General features: G+C 52.4%; 1 protein-coding gene across 1 annotated transcript; it reads left to right on the forward strand.

Annotated features, from left to right (window-relative positions):
• The first annotated feature begins 10,575 nt into the window (after positions 1–10,575).
• LOC138797168 (oocyte zinc finger protein XlCOF8.4-like) lies at positions 10,576–15,538 on the forward strand. The gene is made up of 5 exons (XM_069976997.1): positions 10,576–10,725; positions 10,981–11,145; positions 11,234–11,369; positions 12,239–12,415; positions 14,390–15,538. The coding sequence occupies exons 1-5, from the start codon at positions 10,645–10,647 to the stop codon at positions 15,226–15,228; spliced, it is 1,398 nt and encodes a 465-aa protein (XP_069833098.1). The 5' UTR covers positions 10,576–10,644; the 3' UTR covers positions 15,229–15,538.
• Positions 15,539–19,145: the final 3,607 nt, after the last annotated feature.

Raw genomic sequence — 19,145 nt, forward strand, 5'->3', positions numbered from 1 at the left:
CACAATGTAACACCCCTCCTCCTGTAAGCTTACCTTACTGCTGGGGTCACACACTGATAGTAACACAATGTAACATCCCTCCTCCTGTAAGCTTACCTTACTGCTGGGGTCACACACTGATAGTAACACAATGTAACATCCCTCCTCCTGTAAGCTTACCTTACTGCTGGGGTCACACTGATAGTAACACAATGTAACATCCCTCCTCCTGTAAGCTTACCTTACTGCTGGGGTTGTGTCTAGAATGGAGTTGCTCCTGTAAGGTATGATGTCACAGTGGGGGTGGAGCCTCTTGGAGGAAGGGGCGGGGACTCACAGTGAATATGCAAGCTGTGCAGAGCGGGAACAAGCTGAGGTCCTGCTGCACTATTCACTGTGCAATAACAGAGGGAGGCAAGCTGCAATATCCACAGTAACATGGGGGGGGGATACAGGGGGAGAGGACTGGTGTGTGTGGGGTCTGTATACAGGGGGAGAGGACTGGTGTGTGTGGGGTCTGTATACAGGGGAGAGGACTGGTGTGTGTGGGGTCTGTATACAGGGGAGAGGACTGGTGTGTGGGGTCTGTATACAGGGGAGAGGACTGGTGTGTGGGGTCTGTATACAGGGGGAGAGGACTGGTTTGTGGGGTCTGTATACAGGGGGAGAGGACTGGTGTGTGGGGTCTGTATACAGGGGGAGAGGACTGGTGTGCGGTGTCTGTATACAGGGGGAGAGGACTGGTGTGTAGGGTCTGTATACAGGGGGAGAGGACTGGTGTGCGGGGGGTCTGTATACAGGGGGAGAGGACTGGTGTGTGGGGTCTGTATACAGGGGGAGAGGACTGGTGTGTGGGGTCTGTATACAGGGGGAGAGGACTGGTGTGTGGGGTCTGTATACAGGGGGAGAGGACTGGTGTGTGGGGGGTCTGTATACAGGGGAGAGGACTGGTGTGTGGGGTCTGTATACAGGGGGAGAAGACTGGTGTGTGTGGTCTGTATACAGGGGAGAGGACTGGTGTGTGGGGTCTGTATACAGGGGAGAGGACTGGTGTGTGGGGTCTGTATACAGGGGGAGAGGACTGGTGTGTGGGGTCTGTATACAGGGGGAGAGGACTGGTGTGCGGTGTCTGTATACAGGGGGAGAGGACTGGTGTGTAGGGTCTGTATACAGGGGGAGAGGACTGGTGTGCGGGGGGTCTGTATACAGGGGGAGAGGACTGGTGTGTGTGGGGTCTGTATACAGGGGGAGAGGACTGGTGTGTGTGGGGTCTGTATACAGGGGAGAGGACTGGTGTGTGTGGGGTCTGTATACAGGGGGAGAGGACTGGTGTGTGTGTGTGTGGGGTCTGTATACAGGGGGAGAGGACTGGTGTGTGGGGTCTGTATACAGGGGGAGAGGACTGGTGTGTGGGGTCTGTATACAGGGGGAGAGGACTGGTGTGCGGTGTCTGTATACAGGGGGAGAGGACTGGTGTGTAGGGTCTGTATACAGGGGGAGAGGACTGGTGTGCGGGGGGTCTGTATACAGGGGGAGAGGACTGGTGTGTGTGGGGTCTGTATACAGGGGGAGAGGACTGGTGTGTGTGGGGTCTGTATACAGGGGAGAGGACTGGTGTGTGTGGGGTCTGTATACAGGGGGAGAGGACTGGTGTGTGTGTGTGTGGGGTCTGTATACAGGGGGAGAGGACTGGTGTGTGGGGTCTGTATACAGGGGGAGAGGACTGGTGTGTGGGGTCTGTATACAGGGGGAGAGGACTGGTGTGGGGTGTCTGTATACAGGGGGAGAGGACTGGTGTGTAGGGTCTGTATACAGGGGGAGAGGACTGGTGTGGGGGGGGTCTGTATACAGGGGGAGAGGACTGGTGTGTGTGGGGTCTGTATACAGGGGGAGAGGACTGGTGTGTGTGGGGTCTGTATACCCCCCCACACACAAGTCCTCTCCCCCTGTATACAGACCCCACACACACACCAGTCCTCTCCCCCTGTATACAGACCCCACACACACACCAGTCCTCTCCCCCTGTATACAGACCCCACACACACACCAGTCCTCTCCCCCTGTATACAGACCCCACACACACACCAGTCCTCTCCCCCTGTATACAGACCCCACACACACACCAGTCCTCTCCCCCTGTATACAGACCCCACACACACACCAGTCCTCTCCCCCTGTATACAGACCCCACACACACACCAGTCCTCTCCCCCTGTATACAGACCCCACACACACACCAGTCCTCTCCCCCTGTATACAGACCCCACACACACACCAGTCCTCTCCCCCTGTATACAGACCCCACACACACACCAGTCCTCTCCCCCTGTATACAGACCCCACACACACACCAGTCCTCTCCCCCTGTATACAGACCCCACACACACACCAGTCCTCTCCCCCTGTATACAGACCCCACACACACACCAGTCCTCTCCCCCTGTATACAGACCCCACACACACACCAGTCCTCTCCCCTGTATACAGACCCCACACACCAGTCCTCTCCCCCTGTATACAGACCCCACACACCAGTCCTCTCCCCCTGTATAAAGACCCCACACACACACCAGTCCTCTCCCCCTGTATACAGACCCCACACCAGTCCTCTCCCCCTGTATACAGACCCCACACACACACCAGTCCTCTCCCCCTGTATACAGACCCCACACACACACCAGTCCTCTCCCCCTGTATACAGACCCCACACCAGTCCTCTCCCCCTGTATACAGACCCCACACACACACCAGTCCTCTCCCCCTGTACAGCTAATAGTCCTATTACACCAAAGGATTATTGGCCGTACTCTGATGATTTCGGGCCGTTCTGTCTGATAATCATTTGGTGTAATAATCCATGATATCGCTGATTGTCGTCTTCAAACTGGTTGAGATACCCAGATCAGGATAATGCTGCTGTCTACAATGGGCAGCCTGAGCGATGTAAGAATAGTCCGGGCTGCCCCTCCCGCAGCTGCCCGCCGTTCCCCCGCTCACTGTATGTGCGTGTAATAACACAGACAACGAGCGGGGAACAAGGGAGAAGTGAGCACTGACCTAACATGTTGCCACTCGCTTTCACCTCTTAATAGGGCTGGGCGATATACCGCAAAAATACCGATACCGTCTTTGGCGTCGGTTAACCAACCTCAACTTTGCCAGGATGGTATCTGCGGTATATTTGTAACTGCAGCCCGGCAGAGCACAACAACCACCCACACCCGTCCCATTCGCGTCCAGTCAGAGCACCCCCCCCCCCCCCCGCGCCCAGCCCGTTACAGTCACCCCAGACCCTTGCGCCCGGTCCGTCACGTCAGAGTGCCCCCCCCCCCGCAGCCTTCCCGCGCCCGATCCGTCGTGTCAGAGTGCCCAGCCCCCCCCCCCCTCCCCGCGCACGCATCCGGTCTGAGCGCCATCCCCCCCCACGCCCGGGTCGGGCCGTCAGTACAGTCGCGTCCTGCAAATGGCAGCCAGTCGTCTAGCCTCCTGCCTGTCTTCCTGGTCCTCTGTTGTCAGTGTGAGGCTCCAGTTTCAGTGTGCGCACACTTGTGGCTCTGGCATGGCGGCCGCAGTGTCCCCCGATTTGCGATCGGACACGCTGGGGCACGCTATCAGCTATACATGTGGGAGATGCAGCAGCTCTTTCCTGCGGACGTGCGGGGTTCTGTGACCGGGAGCTGTCACTACCTTGCAGGAAGGAACTGCTGTACCTGCTCCGGAGGCTGGAGGAAGGAAGCAGCTGCCAGCGCCTGCAGATCCTCTTCTCCTTCTGAGTGCTCAGGTGCTGGAGCTGCTGTGTACCCCCAGCCTGCCCCAGGTCTCTGCCTGAGCTGTGAGAGCTCATATACTGTGTGCTGGGCCCATATAGTAATACATCCCCATACCTATGTGCCCACCCCTGTATAGTCATACACCATTATCCCTAGAATCCCCCCCTCCCGTATAGTCATACACCCCTATCCCCATATCCCTAAAAGCCCCCCATATAGTCATACACCCCTATCCCTATAACCCCCCCATATAGTCATACACCCCTATCCCTATAACCCCCTGTATAGTCATACACCCCTATCCTTATGTGCCCCCTGTATAGTCATACACCCCTATCCCTATAACCCCCCCATATAGTCATACACCCCTATCCCTATAACCCCCTGTATAGTCATACACCCCTATCCTTATGTGCCCCCTGTATGGTCATACACCCCTATCCCTAGATTCCCCCCGTATAGTTATACACCCCTATCCCTATAACCCCCCCATATAGTCATACACCCCTATCCCTATAACCCCCTGTATAGTCATACACCCCTATCCCTATAACCCCCCCATATAGTCATACACCCCTATCCCTATAACCCCCCCGTATAGTCATACACCCCTATCCTTATGTGCCCCCTGTATGGTCATACACCCCCATCCCTAGATTCCCCCCGTATATTTATACACCCCTATCCCCCTATCTCTGTAAGCTCCCCATATAGTCATACACACCTATCCCTATAACCCCCTGTATAGTCATACACCCCTATCCTTATGTGCCCCCTGTATAGTCATACACCCCCATGCCTAGATTCCCCCCATATAGTAATACATCCCCATACCTATGTGCCCACCCCTGTATAGTCATACACCATTATCCCTAGAATCCCCCCCCCTCCCGTATAGTCATACACCCCTATCCCCATATCCCTAAAAGCCCCCCATATAGTCATACACCCCTATCCCTATAACCCCCCCATATAGTCATACACCCCTATCCCTATAACCTCCCCATATAGTCATACACCCCTATCCCTATAACCCCCTGTATAGTCATACACCCCTATCCCTATAACCCCCCCATATAGTCATACACCCCTATCCTTATGTGCCCCCTGTATAGTCATACACCCCCATCCCTAGATTCCCCCCGTATAGTTATACACCCCTATCTCTGTAAGCTCCCCATATAGTCATACACACCTCTCCCTATAAACCCCCATATAGTCATACACCTCTATCCACCCCTCCCTGTGTAGTAATAAACCTCCATCCGTCCCACATCCCTATGTTCCCCCCCCGTATAGTAATACACCTCTATCCACCCCTCCCTTTGTAGTAATACACCTCTATCCGCCCCCCCATCCCTATGTGCCCCCCCCCGTATAGTCATATACCCCTATCCCTATGTGACCCCCTGTATATACACGTCCTGCAGTGTGTATATAGCTGTATACCTGTGTATACACGTCCTGCAGTATGTACATAGCTGTATACCTGTGTATACACGTCCTGTAGTGTGTACATAGCTGTATACCCGTGTATACACGTCCTGCAGTGTGTACATAGCTGTATACCTGTGTATATACACATCCTGTAGTGAGTACATAGCTGTATACCTGTGTATATACACATCCTGTAGTGAGTACATAGCTGTATACCTGTGTATACACGTCCTGCAGTGTGTATATAGCTGTATACCTGTGTATATACACATCCTGTAGTGAGTACATAGCTGTATACCTGTGTATACATGTTCAGGTCTCTGCTGAAACTCCTAATAATAACAAATAATAATGACAATAGACTATATGGCCCGGCCTTGTGTTGCTGCTCAGTGAGTTCTTTTTTTTTTTCCCTTCACTTTTTAGAATCAAAATATAGCCAATTTGGCATGTCATAATAAAAGTTGTTTATTTGTATAGCACACACAGATTCACCTATCAGTATGTTTTTGGGTGTGGGAGGAAACCAGAGTACCCAGAGGAAACCCACGCAAACACGGAGAGAACATACAAACTCTTTGCAGATGTTTCCCTTGGTGGGATTTGAACCCAGGACCCCAGTGCTGCAAGGCTACTGTGCTAACCACTGAGCCACCGTGCTGCCTGTGTCAGAATTATTGTTCAATTATTGTTAACGCGGCTACATGTGCGATTAACTGCTATATTGATTTAGCCCAATATCGCCCAGCCCTACCTCATAATCATGCTGTGTAATACTGCCCGCTCAGTGAGAAGCTCAGAGGAGAGGATACGCTCAGAGGAGAGGATACGGACTAGACATTTCAATACTGAATCAGAGTCAGGAACTCAGAGAAAAGGGAACATTCTAGACCCGAGGTGTCAGCAGTTGCAAAACTACAATTCCCATCATGCCAGGACAGGTATGTCCTGATGGGAAATGTAGTTTATAACAGGTGTCAGACTTTGGCCCTCAGCTGTGCTCTAGACATTACAGTACTAAACATGCTAGAATATATGCCCTCTCAGAGGAGAGGATACACCTGGTGGTGAGGATCTACTTATACCAGCCCCAGTCAATGCAGAAGCCATGAACCTACCAGGAGCCACTCCATTCTAGCTGCCTCACTACTGACCTGACTAGAATGGACTTGATCCTGGTAGGTTCATGATTTTTGCACAAACGAGCAGGTGTAAGTAGGTCCTCCATACGCCAACTCCATTCTAGCTGTCTCACTGCTGAACTGACTAGAATGAAGTTGCTGTAAGGAGAACCTACCAAAAGCAACTCCATTCTACCTGTCTCCCTCCTGAGCTGTCTAGAATGGAGTGGCTCCTGGTAGGTCCTCCCTACAGCAACTCCATTCTAGTCAGTTCACTAGTGAGGGGCCTAGAATGGAGTGGCTCCTGGTAGGTCCTCCCTACAGCAACTCCATTCTAGTCAGGTCACTAGTGAGGGGCCTAGAATGGAGTGGCTCCTGGTAAGTCTTCCCTACAACAACTCCATTCTAGTCAGGTCACTAGTGAGGGGCCTAGAATGGAGTGGCTCCTGGTAGGTCCTCCCTACAGCAACTCCATTCTAGTCAGGTCACTAGTGAGGGGACTAGAATGGAGTGGCTCCTGGTAGGTCCTCCCTACAGCAACTCCATTCTAGTCAGATAATGAGTGAGGGGACTAGAATGGAGTGGCTCCTGATAGGTCCTCCTTACAGCAACTCCATTCTAGTCAGATCATGAGTGAGGGGACTAGAATGGAGTGGCTCCTGGTAGGTCCTCCCTACAGCAACTCCATTCTAGTCAGGTCACTAGTGAGGGGACTAGAATGGAGTGGCTCCTGGTAGGTCCTCCCTACAGCAACTCCATTCTAGTCAGATAATGAGTGAGGGGACTAGAATGGAGTGGCTCCTGATAGGTCCTCCTTACAGCAACTCCATTCTAGTCAGATCATGAGTGAGGGGACTAGAATGGAGTGGCTCCTGGTAGGTCCTCCCTACAGCAACTCCATTCTAGTCAGGTCACTAGTGAGGGGACTAGAATGGAGTGGCTCCTGGTAAGTCTTCCCTACAGCAACTCCATTCTAGTCAGTTCACTAGTGAGGGGACTAGAATGGAGTGGCTCCTGGTAGGTCCTCCCTACAGCAACTCCATTCTAGTCAGGTCACTAGTGAGGGGCCTAGAATGGAGTGGCTCCTGGAAGGTCCTCCCTACAGCAACTCCATTCTAGTCAGATCACTAGTGAGGGGACTAGACTGGAGTGTCTCCTAGTAGGTCCTCCTTACAGCAACTCCATTCTAGTCAGATCATGAGTGAGGGGACTAGAATGGAGTGGCTCCTGGTAGGTCCTCCCTACAGCAACTCCATTCTAGTCAGATCACTAGTGCGGGGCCTAGAATGGAGTGGCTCCTGGTAGGTCCTCCCTACAGCAACTCCATTCTAGTCAGATCACTAGTGAGGGGACTAGAATGGAGTGGCTCCTGGTAGGTCTTCCTTACTGCAACTCCATTCTAGTCAGATCACTAGTGAGGGGACTAGAATGGAGTGGCTCCTGGTAGGTCTTCCTTACTGCAACTCCATTCTAGTCATATCAGCAGTGAGGGGACTAGAATGGAGTGGCTCCTGGTAGGTTCTCCCTACAGCAACTCCATTCTAGTCAGGTCACTAGTGAGGGGACTAGAATGGAGTGGCTCCTGGTAGGTCCTCCCTACAGCAACTCCATTCTAGTCAGTTTACTAGTGAGGGGACTAAAATGGAGTGGCTCCTGGTAGGTCCTCCTTACTGCAACTCCATTCTAGTCAGATCACTAGTAAGGGGACTAGAATGGAGTGGTTCCTGGTAGGTCTTCCCTACAGCAACTCCATTCTAGTCAGGTCACTAGTGAGGGGACTAGACTGGAGTGGCTCCTGGTAGGTCCTCCCTACAGCAACTCCATTCTAGTCAGGTCACTAGTGCGGGGACTAGAATAGAGTGGCTCCTGGTAGGTCCTCCTTACTGCAACTCCATTCTGGTCAGGTCACTAGTGAGGGGACTAGACTGGAGTGGCTCCTGGTAGGTTCATGGCTTCTGCAATAACTGGAGCAGGTATAAGTAGGTCCTCCATACAGCCACTCCATTCTAGCTGTCCCCATGATGAACTGACTAGAATGGAGTGGCTGCAAGGAGGACCACTTTTTACTGTAAAGTTATATAAAATGTAATGCTGAGTGTTATTGAGGCATACAACAGAAATCACATAAAATAGCTCAGAACATTTTCAGTTTTTAAAATGATGTATTCTTTCCATTTAGACGACTTTCAAAATACATTTTTTCTGAAAATGGACAAAAAGACCAGCAGAATCACTGACAAAAACAGTAACACTGACACCAATGTTACAGAAAAACAGGTTGATTTGATAAAAAAATATATAAAAATGAATACATATAAATTTACACTAAGTGGAATCTTACTCCATGTCTAGTCCAAATTATTGTGCAGCACTATTTATGAATGAGCTGCCAGAATAATGCACCTACTACAATAGAATCCTATAGGTCTTGTAAACAACTCCATTCTAGTCACTTCTGCGAAGACATGTCTAGAATGGAGTGGCTCCTAGTAGGTCCTCACTTCAGCAACTCCAATCTAGTCCCTCCACTAGTGAGTGAGCTAGAATGGAGTTGCTGAAGGGAGGACCTCACAGGAGCAACTCCATTCTAGACGCAACCTTACTGCTGGGGTCACACACCGATAGTAACACAATGTAACACCCCTCCTCCTGTAAGCTTACCTTACTGCTGGGGTCACACACTGATAGTAACACAATGTAACACCCCTCCTCCTGTAAGCTTACCTTACTGCTGGGGGGGTCACACACTGATAGTAACACAATGTAACATCCCTCCTCCTGTAAGCTTACCTTACTGCTGGGGTCACACACTGATAGTAACACAATGTAACACCCCTCCTCCTGTAAGCTTACCTTACTGCTGGGGTCACACACTGATAGTAACACAATGTAACATCCCTCCTCCTGTAAGCTTACCTTACTGCTGGGTGGGTCACACACTGATAGTAACACAATGTAACATCCCTCCTCCTGTAAGCTTACCTTACTGCTGGGGGGTCACACACTGATAGTAACACAATGTAACACCCCTCCTCCTGTAAGCTTACCTTACTGCTGGGGTCACACACTGATAGTAACACAATGTAACATCCCTCCTCCTGTAAGCTTATCTTACTGCTAGGGTCACACACTGATAGTAACACAATGTAACACCCCTCCTCCTGTAAGCTTACCTTACTGCTGGGGGGTCACACTGATAGTAACACAATGTAACACCCCTCCTCCTGTAAGCTTACCTTACTGCTGGGGTCACACACTGATAGTAACACAATGTAACATCCCTCCTCCTGTAAGCTTACCTTACTGCTGGGGGGTCACACTGATAGTAACACAATGTAACATCCCTCCTCCTGTAAGCTTACCTTACTACTGGGGGGTCACACACTGATAGTAACACAATGTAACCCCCCTCCTCCTGTAAGCTTACCTTACTGCTGGGGGGTCACACTGATAGTAACACAATGTAACATCCCTCCTCCTGTAAGCTTACCTTACTGCTGGGGTCACACACTGATAGTAACACAATGTAACATCCCTCCTCCTGTAAGCTTACCTTACTGCTGGGGGGGGTCACACACTGATAGTAACACAATGTAACACCCCTCCTCCTGTAAGCTTACCTTACTGCTGGGGGGGGGGGTCACACACTGATAGTAACACAATGTAACATCCCTCCTCCTGTAAGCTTACCTTACTGCTGGGGTCACACACTGATAGTAACACAATGTAACATCCCTCCTCCTGTAAGCTTACCTTACTGCTGGGGTCACACACTGATAGTAACACAATGTAACATCCCTCCTCCTGTAAGCTTACCTTACTGCTGGGGGGGTCACACACTGATAGTAACACAATGTAACATCCCTCCTCCTGTAAGCTTACCTTACTGCTGGGGTCACACACTGATAGTAACACAATGTAACATCCCTCCTCCTGTAAGCTTACCTTACTGCTGGGGTCACACACTGATAGTAACACAATGTAACATCCCTCCTCCTGTAAGCTTACCTTACTGCTGGGGGGTCACACTGATAGTAACACAATGTAACATCCCTCCTCCTGTAAGCTTACCTTACTGCTGGGGTCACACACTGAGGAGCAGAGATCTCCACACACAACACAACAGCAGTGACTGCCCGACCAGGAGCTGCTCTGTATCTGGTAGATGCTGGAGGTGTAGGACCTGTGATGATGTCACAATCATGTGACCAGTACATGTGGGGGCGGGGCTCAGCAGTGCAGGAGAGAAGAGATGGTGGTGAAGGACCTGTGATCATGTGACAGGAGTGGGCGGGGCTCCCCACACACTGCACTGCCAGGACCTTATACCCTTCTATATGATGGAGAAGGACAGGAATGAGATCAGTAAGAGAATATTACACGTCACCTTGGAGATCATCCGCCTGCTGACCGGAGAGGTAACTTCTCTAGATTTCCACCATTGTTGTCTGGGCTCTTTGGCCCCTCCCTCCCTCCCCCGCTCTATGTTCTGGATCTGGTCTCCTCTTTGTAGGTGCGGTGGTCTCCAGCACTGACCCCAGTAGTCCAGATGTGTCTCCTCCTCCTCCTCCTCCTCACTAGAGCTCTATACAGGGGGGACAATCTCCTCTTTGTAGTGAGGAGGAGGCAGGAATACTGGGCTCAGTCCCCTCATTGTCTCTCTCCATCCCCAGGATTACACCATAGTGAAGAAGACATGGGGGGAGGGTGTGGCCTTCCCCCAGGAGTCAGGAGGGCGGAGCAGGGCCCGGGGCCCCATCACGGAGCCTCCATCACTGATACATGAGCAGAAGATCCTAGAACTCACCCACAGGATGACTGAGCTGCTGACTGGAGAGGTGACACTGGGGAATGCTGGGAGATGATAGAGTAATCCAGGAGGCAGCAGGCTGGGGGGGATGACTGTGTGATCATTGTGTGTGTCAGGTTCCTATAAGGTGTCAGGATGTGGCCGTCTATTTCTCCATGGAGGAGTGGGAGTATGTAGAAGGACACAAGGATCTGTACCGGGGGGAGCAGCCGCTCATGATGGAGGATCAGCCGCCCGGCCTCACAGCACAAGGTAAGAGGAGACCTTCCTGATTCTAGAGAGCAGGGGGAGGGGCCCCTACATCCTCCTCCTCCTTCTCCTCCCATCTTCCTCCTCCTCCCATCCTCCTCCTCCCATCCGTCTCCCATCTTCCTCCTCCTCCCATCCTCCTCCCATCCTCCTCCTCCCATCCGTCTCCCATCTTCCTCCTCCTCCCATCCTCCTCCCATCCTCCTCCTCCATCCTCCTCCTCCCATCCTTCCCCCCTATCCTCCTCCGCTCCTCCTCCCATCCTCCTCCCCCCATCCTCCCCCTCCCATCCTCCTCTGCTCCTCCTCCTCCCAGCCTCCTCCTGCTTCTCCTCCCCCCATCCTCCTCCTCCCCTCCCATCCTCCTCCCCCTCCCATCCTCCTCCTCCACTCCCATCCTCCTCGCCCTCCCATCCTCCTCCTCCCCCCATCCTCCTCTTCCCATCCTCCTCCTCCCATCCTCCTTCTCCCCCCATCCTCCTCCTCCCATCCTCCTTCTCCCCCCATCCTCCTCCTCCCATCCTCATCCTCCTCCCATCCTCCTCCCCCCCCTTCCTCCCATCCTCCTCCTCCTCCCATCCTCCTCTTCCTCCTCCCCCCATCCTCCTCCCATCCTCCTCCTCCTCCCATCCTCCTCTTCCTCCTCCCCCCATCCTCCTCCCATCGTCCTCCTCCCCCCCCTTCCTCCCATCCTCCTCCTCCTCCCATCCTCCTCTTCCTCCTCCCCCCATCCTCCTCCCATCCTCCACCTCCTCCTCCCATCCTCCTCCTCCTATCATCCTCCTTCCATCCTCCTCCCCCTCCTCCTCCCATCCTCCTCCTGATGACATGTAGCAGTGTATAATGGATTGGCTCCCTGTGTCTTCCCTACAGATGGAGGCAGTGACAGGAATCCACCAGAGAGGTGTCCCCGTCCTCTGTATTCCCAGGACTGTCCAGAGGGAACACATATTAAAGTGGAGGATGAAGCAGAAGAAGAGAGGATGAGGGGCGATCCCCCGTGTATGAGTGAGGTGAAGGAGGAGGAGGCGCCGGGAGATGCTATACCAGGTAGGGGAGGATGGATGGAGCGGGGGTATAATACACTTCTTATCCCCCTATATCCTCTAGTATCACAGATCTCCTCCTGGATCTTCCATCTTGTGCAGCCTCTGTCCTCTGTTGTCCGTTGTCCCAGGCAGAGATCTCTGGACACCGGTGGGTTACTGGGCAGAGTTATCGGCTGTTCTTTAGGTTCCGCTGGTAAATGCTGTTAGGAGGAGACGCGACCACTGGACGTTCTTACAGAATGTACAAAATGGTTTTATTTACCAATGTAAGATGTCAGAGAGACGTCTCCAAGATGCTGGGGCCTGTAACCCTTCGTGCTCCTCCCATCACTACCCCAGCCTGAGTGACACTGGGAGATGAGCCCCAAGCAGGGTCGGGATGAGGGCGAGGACGTGTTACAGCCCTCAGCAGAGGTTATGACTCGCTGTGTGTTACAGGTGATCGCTCACCTCGCTCCTGTCCTGCTGCCTCTGCTATTACTCGCACCAACAGGGAGCAGCGAGAGGGTCCGCACGAAGGATCCTGAGACCGTCTCTAGGCCCCTTGATGTCAGTGGCGGTCTGCTGTCAGCGCTTCTATTACACAGTCCATAGCTGCATGCATTGTCATCGCTCAACGTGCGCTATTACACTAAACGGTTGGCAGTCAGTAATCGGCCAAGTAAGGGTGACAGTCGTTTAGTATTATGGGGCACTGGAGAATAAAAGCTGACAGATTTATAATAAAGGAGCTCTCCGGGGGCGCGGGACGTGTCCTACCTGTTCTGTTCCCCAGCCTTCCACTTCACCCTTCTCGGGGACATACAGAGAGCATCATGACTACATGAACCTGTACCCCCCCCCCCCCCCCCCCCCCCGCACATCTCAGAAAGTGGGCGCCAGGGAGCAGGACAGGGACAGTTGGGACCTCCTCTTCTCTATCCACAGCTGCATCACCAGTCTGGGTGTTGTCAGTCAGATGGTAATGATCTACATTTCTCCACCTTCACATGAGTTTCGCGCGGTTTAGCATCATATCCGCTATCATACTCTGTCCCATTCTAGTCTATGGCCCTGCGGTCTCGCAGATGATTTTCATTCCGCCATGAGAATGTAGTGACGGCCGTATTTATCTAGTGAAAACAATCAATAGCAAATACTACCCCACTCCTGCTCGGGTTCCCCGGTCCCTGCTCACTGATGGCCGCTCATTGAGCTGTCCTACCGCAGCCAGGAATTGTCTATAATGTGCGAGAACGCAGGGCAATAGACTATAATGTGCGAGAACGCAGGGCCATATGCTATAATGTGTGAGAACGCAGGGCCATAGGCTATAATGTGCAAGAACGCAGGGCCATAGGCTATAATGGGTGAGAACGCAGGGCCATATGCTATAATGTGTGAGAACGCAGGGCCATAGGCTATAATGTGCAAGAACGCAGGGCCATAGGCTATAATGTGCAAGAACGCAGGGCCATAGGCTATAATGTGCAAGAACGCAGGGCCATAGGGTATAATGGGTGAGAACGCAGGACCATATGCTATAATGGGTGAGAACGCAGGGCCATAGGCTATAATGTGCAAGAACGCAGGGCCATAGACTATAATGTGCAAGAACGCAGGGCCATAGGCTATAATGTGCGAGAATGCAGGGCCATAGGCTATAATGTGCAAGAACGCAGGGCCATAGGCTATAATGTGCGAGAACGCAGGGCCATAGGCTATATTGGGTGAGAACGTAGGGCCATAGACTATAATGGGTGAGAACGCAGGGCCATAGACTATAATGTGCGAGAACGCAGGGCCATAGGCTATAATGTGCGAGAACGCAGGGACAAAGGCTATAATGTGCAAGATCGCAGCGCCATAGGCTATAATGGGACAGAGTATCACTACAGATTGACGCAAAACAGCCTGAAATCCGCTGCAAACTCACTACATGTGAAGGCAGCCTAATAAAAAGAGATAGAAACAAATTGTGTTCATTTTATAACAGGAAATGGCAGTAATAACTCTGAGGATATGTGGCGGCACTTCTCAGGAGAAGCTCATCATCATACCGCCAGTGTCCGTCCAGGACGTCACACTACACGGCCATCATCTAATCCTCCCGACCTGTCACTGACTAACACATGGGACGATCACAGAGACCAGGAAAGGCTTCTGTGTGGGATCTGTGGAGAAGAGTTCACTAATGAGTCAAGTCTTCATAGACACAGAAGAAATCATGCAAGGAAAAAGTTATATTCATGCTTAGAGTGTGGAAGATGTTATATATTTAAATCCTATCTTGTTAGACATCAGAGAGTTCACACAGGAGAGAAGCCATATCCGTGCTCAGAATGTGGAAAATGTTTTACGACCCAATCAAGTCTTTCTAGACATGAGAGAAGTCACACAGGAGAGAAGCCCCATGCATGTTCAGAATGTGAGAAATGTTTTACAACCCATTCAAGTCTTGTAAGACATTTGAGAATTCACACAGGAGAGAAGCCATATTTGTGTGTGGAATGTGGGAAATGTTTTACAGATAGACCAAGTCTAATTAAACATCAGAAAAGTCACACAGGATTGAAGCCATATATATGCCCAGAATGTGGTAAATGTTTTACAGATAAAACAAGTCTTATTAAACATATGAGAATTCACAAAGGAGAGAAGCCATATTCATGTTCAGAATGCTGGAAATGTTTTAGAGATAAACCAAGTCTTGCCATACATGCAAGAAATCACACAGGAGAGAAGCCGTATCCTTCAGGAAGTGTAAACAATTTTATTACTAAGCTGAAACTTAGGGATCATCGCAGTAGTCACACAGGGGAGGAGCCTGTGTGATGTTATGAATCCGGGAAATGTTTTACAAGAACATTTAGTTTTGATGGCCATCAGAGAATTCATCAGAGACATTTGCTTGGAATTTGACAAATTCTCTATTAAAATTATAAAGAGGAGAAGAAGAGGAAGATTGTGAGGTTATCGCCTATTAGTCATCTCCCCCCACGGCAGGAGAGTCCAGGGGATGTGGTGGACAATAAAGCAGCCCATGTAATATATATATTTTTATATCATGTGGACACATCAGTATTTGGTCTTTCTGCTTGATAGGAAGATATTTCTAATGGACTTAATAAAAGTAACAAATTACATGTCTTACCTTCTGTAGCCCCTGGAGTTACTCCTTAGAATGAATGGAGCCGCGTCATACAGGGGAGGGAATTCCCTCCCACTGGGGGTGGGCCGGCCTACTTCCAGTGCTTGAGCCGCGGTTCGAAAAACGGACCACGGCACCGGCTTCCCCGTGACGGCGCCATTCGATCCGGTGGGTCAGATTAAAGAGGATGTACCTGGTGGTACATCCTCTTTAAGCGGCTCCGGTATCTGTGAAGGACCCCGGAGTTACTGCAGAGCTGCTGAATAGTAGGTTAGCGGCTCCGGTATTGGTGAGGAGGAGGAGGAGGAGACACAGGAGGAGTGAGGACCCTGCTCACAGGAGCTTACACTCTATGGGGAGGAGGAGGAGGAGACACAGGAGGAGTGAGGACCCTGCTCACAGGAGCTTACACTCTATGGGGAGGAGGAGGAGACACAGGAGGAGTGAGGACCCTGCTCACAGGAGCTTACACTCTATGGGGAGGAGGAGGAGACACAGGAGGAGTGAGGACCCTGCTCACAGGAGGTTACACTCTATGGGGAGGAGGAGAAGGAGGAGACACAGGAGGAGTGAGGACCCTGCTCACAGGAGCTTACACTCTATGGGGAGGAGGAGCAGGAGACACAGGAGGAGTGAGGACCCTGCTCACAGGAGCTTACACTCTATGGGGAGGAGGAGGAGGAGACACAGGAGGAGTGAGGACCCTGCTCACAGGAGCTTACACTCTATGGGGAGGAGGAGGAGGAGACACAGGAGGAGTGAGGACCCTGCTCACAGGAGCTTACACTCTATGGGGAGGAGGAGGAGACACAGGAGGAGTGAGGACCCTGCTCACAGGAGCTTACACTCTATGGGGAGGAGGAGACACAGGAGGAGTGAGGACCTCTGTGCCCCCAATCAGTTTTAGGCCCTCCCCCTTTGTGCCCCCAATCAGTTTTAGGCCCTCCCCCTTTGTGCCCCCAATCAGTTTTAGGCCCTCCCCCTTTGTGCCCCCAATCAGTTTTAGGCCCTCCCCCTCTGTGCCCCCAATCAGTTTTAGGCCCTCCCCCTCTGTGCCCCCAATAAGTTTAAGGCCTTCCTCTGTGCCCCCAATCAGATTTATGCCCTTCTCTGTGCCCCCAATCAGATTTATGCCCTCCTCTGTGCCAGATATATTTTATTGGCCCCTCTGTGCCCCCAATTAGTTGATTTATGCCCTCCCCCTCTGTGCCCCCAATCAGTTTTAGGCCCTCCCCCTCTTTGCCCCCAATCAGTTTTAGGCCCTCCCCCTCTGTGCCCCCAATCAGTTTTAGGCCCTCCCCCTATGTGCCCCCAATCAGTTTTAGGCCCTCCCCCTCTGTGCCCCCAATCAGTTTTAGGCCCTCCCCCTCTGTGCCCCCAATCAGTTTTAGGCCCTCCCCCTCTGTGCCCCCAATCAGTTTTAGGCCCTCCCCCTCTGTGCCCCCAATCAGTTTTAGGCCCTCCCCCTCTGTGCCCCCAATCAGTTTTAGCCCCCCCCCCCCTCTGTGCCCCCAGTTTTAGGACCTCCCCCTCTGTGCCCCCAGTTTTAGGCCCTCCCCCTCTGTGCCCCCAATCAGTTTTAGGCCCTCCCCCCCCTCTGTGCCCCCAATCAGTTTTAGGCCCTCCCCCTATGTGCCCCCAATCAGTTTTAGGCCCTCCCCCTCTGTGCCCCCAATCAGTTTTAGGACCCCCCATGCCCCCAGTTTTAGCCCCCCCCCCCGTGCCCCCAATCAGTTTTAGGCCTTACTCTGTTCCCCACAATCAGATTTATGCCCTCACCCCCTCTGTGCCACCAGATTTATGCCCTCCTTTGTTCCCCCAATTATTTGTTTTATGCACACACCCTCTGTGCCCCAATCAGATTTATGCCCTCCTCTGTGCCCTAATCAGATTTATGCCCTACTCTGTGCCCCCAATCAGATTTATGCCCTCCTCTGTGCCCCCAATCAGATATATGCCCTCCTCTGTGCCCCCAATCAGATTTATGCCCTCCTCTGTGCCCCCAATCAGATTTATGCCCTCCTCTTTGCCCCCAATCGGATTTATGCCCTCATCTGTGCCAGATATATTTTATTGGCCCCTCTGTGTCCCCAATTAGTTGTTCTAGAAAAAAAAACTTCAAATCACCTGTCACCTGCTCCCTGGCAGCGTTCTGGTGGCAGCGCGCTTTCCTCTCCCGGCACCTCCTTCATCCTCTGCGCGTCTCCTCTCCCGGCACCTCCTTCATCCTCTGCGCGTCTCCTCTCCCGGCACCTCCTTCATCCTCTGCGCGTCTCCTCTCCCGGCACCTCCTTCATCCTCTGCGCGTCTCCTCTCCCGGCACCTCCTTCATCCCCTGCGCGTCTCCTCTCCCGGCACCTCCTTCATCCTCTGCGCGTCTCCTCTCCCGGCACCTCCTTCATCCTCTGCGCGTCTCCTCTCCCGGCACCTCCTTCACCCTCTGCACACTCTCCTCACTCTCCTTCCATCTTTCGGTGCGGGCAACGTTTGACAAGGACACGGCCTGCGCCGAAAGATGACAGGAGAATGAGGAGAGCGCATCAGCTGATTCAGGAGAACTGGAGAGTGATAGGAGGTGGTGAGGGGGCATCTGGCTGTGGCCCTTATAGCTACGCCACTGGCTCTCACAGATGGTGACTCACATCACTCCTACAGGCCCCCCCCATGTGCCCTGCAGACCATCACTCCTACAGGCCCCCCCATGTGCCCTGCAGACCATCACTCCTACAGCCCCCCCCCATGTGCCCTGCAGACCACCACTCCTACAGGCCCCCCCATGTGCCCTGCAGACCATCACTCCTACAGGCCCCCCCATGTGCCCTGCAGACCATCAATCCTACAGGCCCCCCCCCCCATGTGCCCTGCAGACCATCACTCCTACAGGCCCCCCCATGTGCCCTGCAGACCATCACTCCTACGGGCCCCCCATGTGCCCTGCAGACCATCACTCCTACGGGCCCCCCATGTGCCCTGAAGACCATCACTCCTACGGCCCCCCCATGTGCCCTGCAGACCATCACTCCTAAGGGCCCCCCATGTGCCCTGCAGACCATCACTCCTACGGGCCCCCCATGTGCCCTGCAGACCCCAGCAGTAAGGTAAGCTTACAGGAGGAGGGATGTTGCATTGTGTTACTATCAGTGTGTGACCCCCCAGCAGTAAGGTAAGCTTACAGGAGGAGGGATGTTACATTGTGTTACTATCAGTGTGACCCCCCAGCAGTGAGGTAAGCTTACAGGAGGAGGGATGTTACATTGTGTTACTATCAGTGTGTGACCCCCCAGCAGTAAGGTAAGCTTACAGGAGGAGGGGTGTTACATTGTGTTACTATCAGTGTGACCCCAGCAGTAAGGTAAGCTTACAGGAGGAGGGATGTTACATTGTGTTACTATCAGTGAGTGACCCCCAGCAGTAAGGTAAGCTTACAGGAGGAGGGATGTTACATTGTGTTACTATCAGTGTGTGACCCCCCCCCCCCCCAGTAGTAAGGTAAGCTTACAGGAGGAGGGATGTTACATTGTGTTACTATCAGTGTGTGACCCCAGCAGTAAGGTAAGCATACAGGAGGAGGGATGTTACATTGTGTTACTATCAGTGTGAC

This window comes from Dendropsophus ebraccatus, chromosome 7 (genome assembly GCF_027789765.1).
Source record: "Dendropsophus ebraccatus isolate aDenEbr1 chromosome 7, aDenEbr1.pat, whole genome shotgun sequence".
Classification (NCBI taxonomy): Eukaryota; Metazoa; Chordata; class Amphibia; order Anura; family Hylidae; genus Dendropsophus; species Dendropsophus ebraccatus.

What these genes read in the sequence shown, in the direction of transcription:
- LOC138797168 (XM_069976997.1), top strand. Translation starts at nt 10,645, where the DNA reads ATGATGGAGAAGGACAGGAATGAGATCAGTAAGAGAATATTACACGTC. An exon ending in TCCGCCTGCTGACCGGAGAG is followed by an intron (nt 10,726 to 10,980) that starts GTAACTTCTCTA and finishes CTCCATCCCCAG; the next exon opens with GATTACACCATAGTGAAGAA. An exon ending in CTGAGCTGCTGACTGGAGAG is followed by an intron (nt 11,146 to 11,233) that starts GTGACACTGGGG and finishes TGTGTGTGTCAG; the next exon opens with GTTCCTATAAGGTGTCAGGA.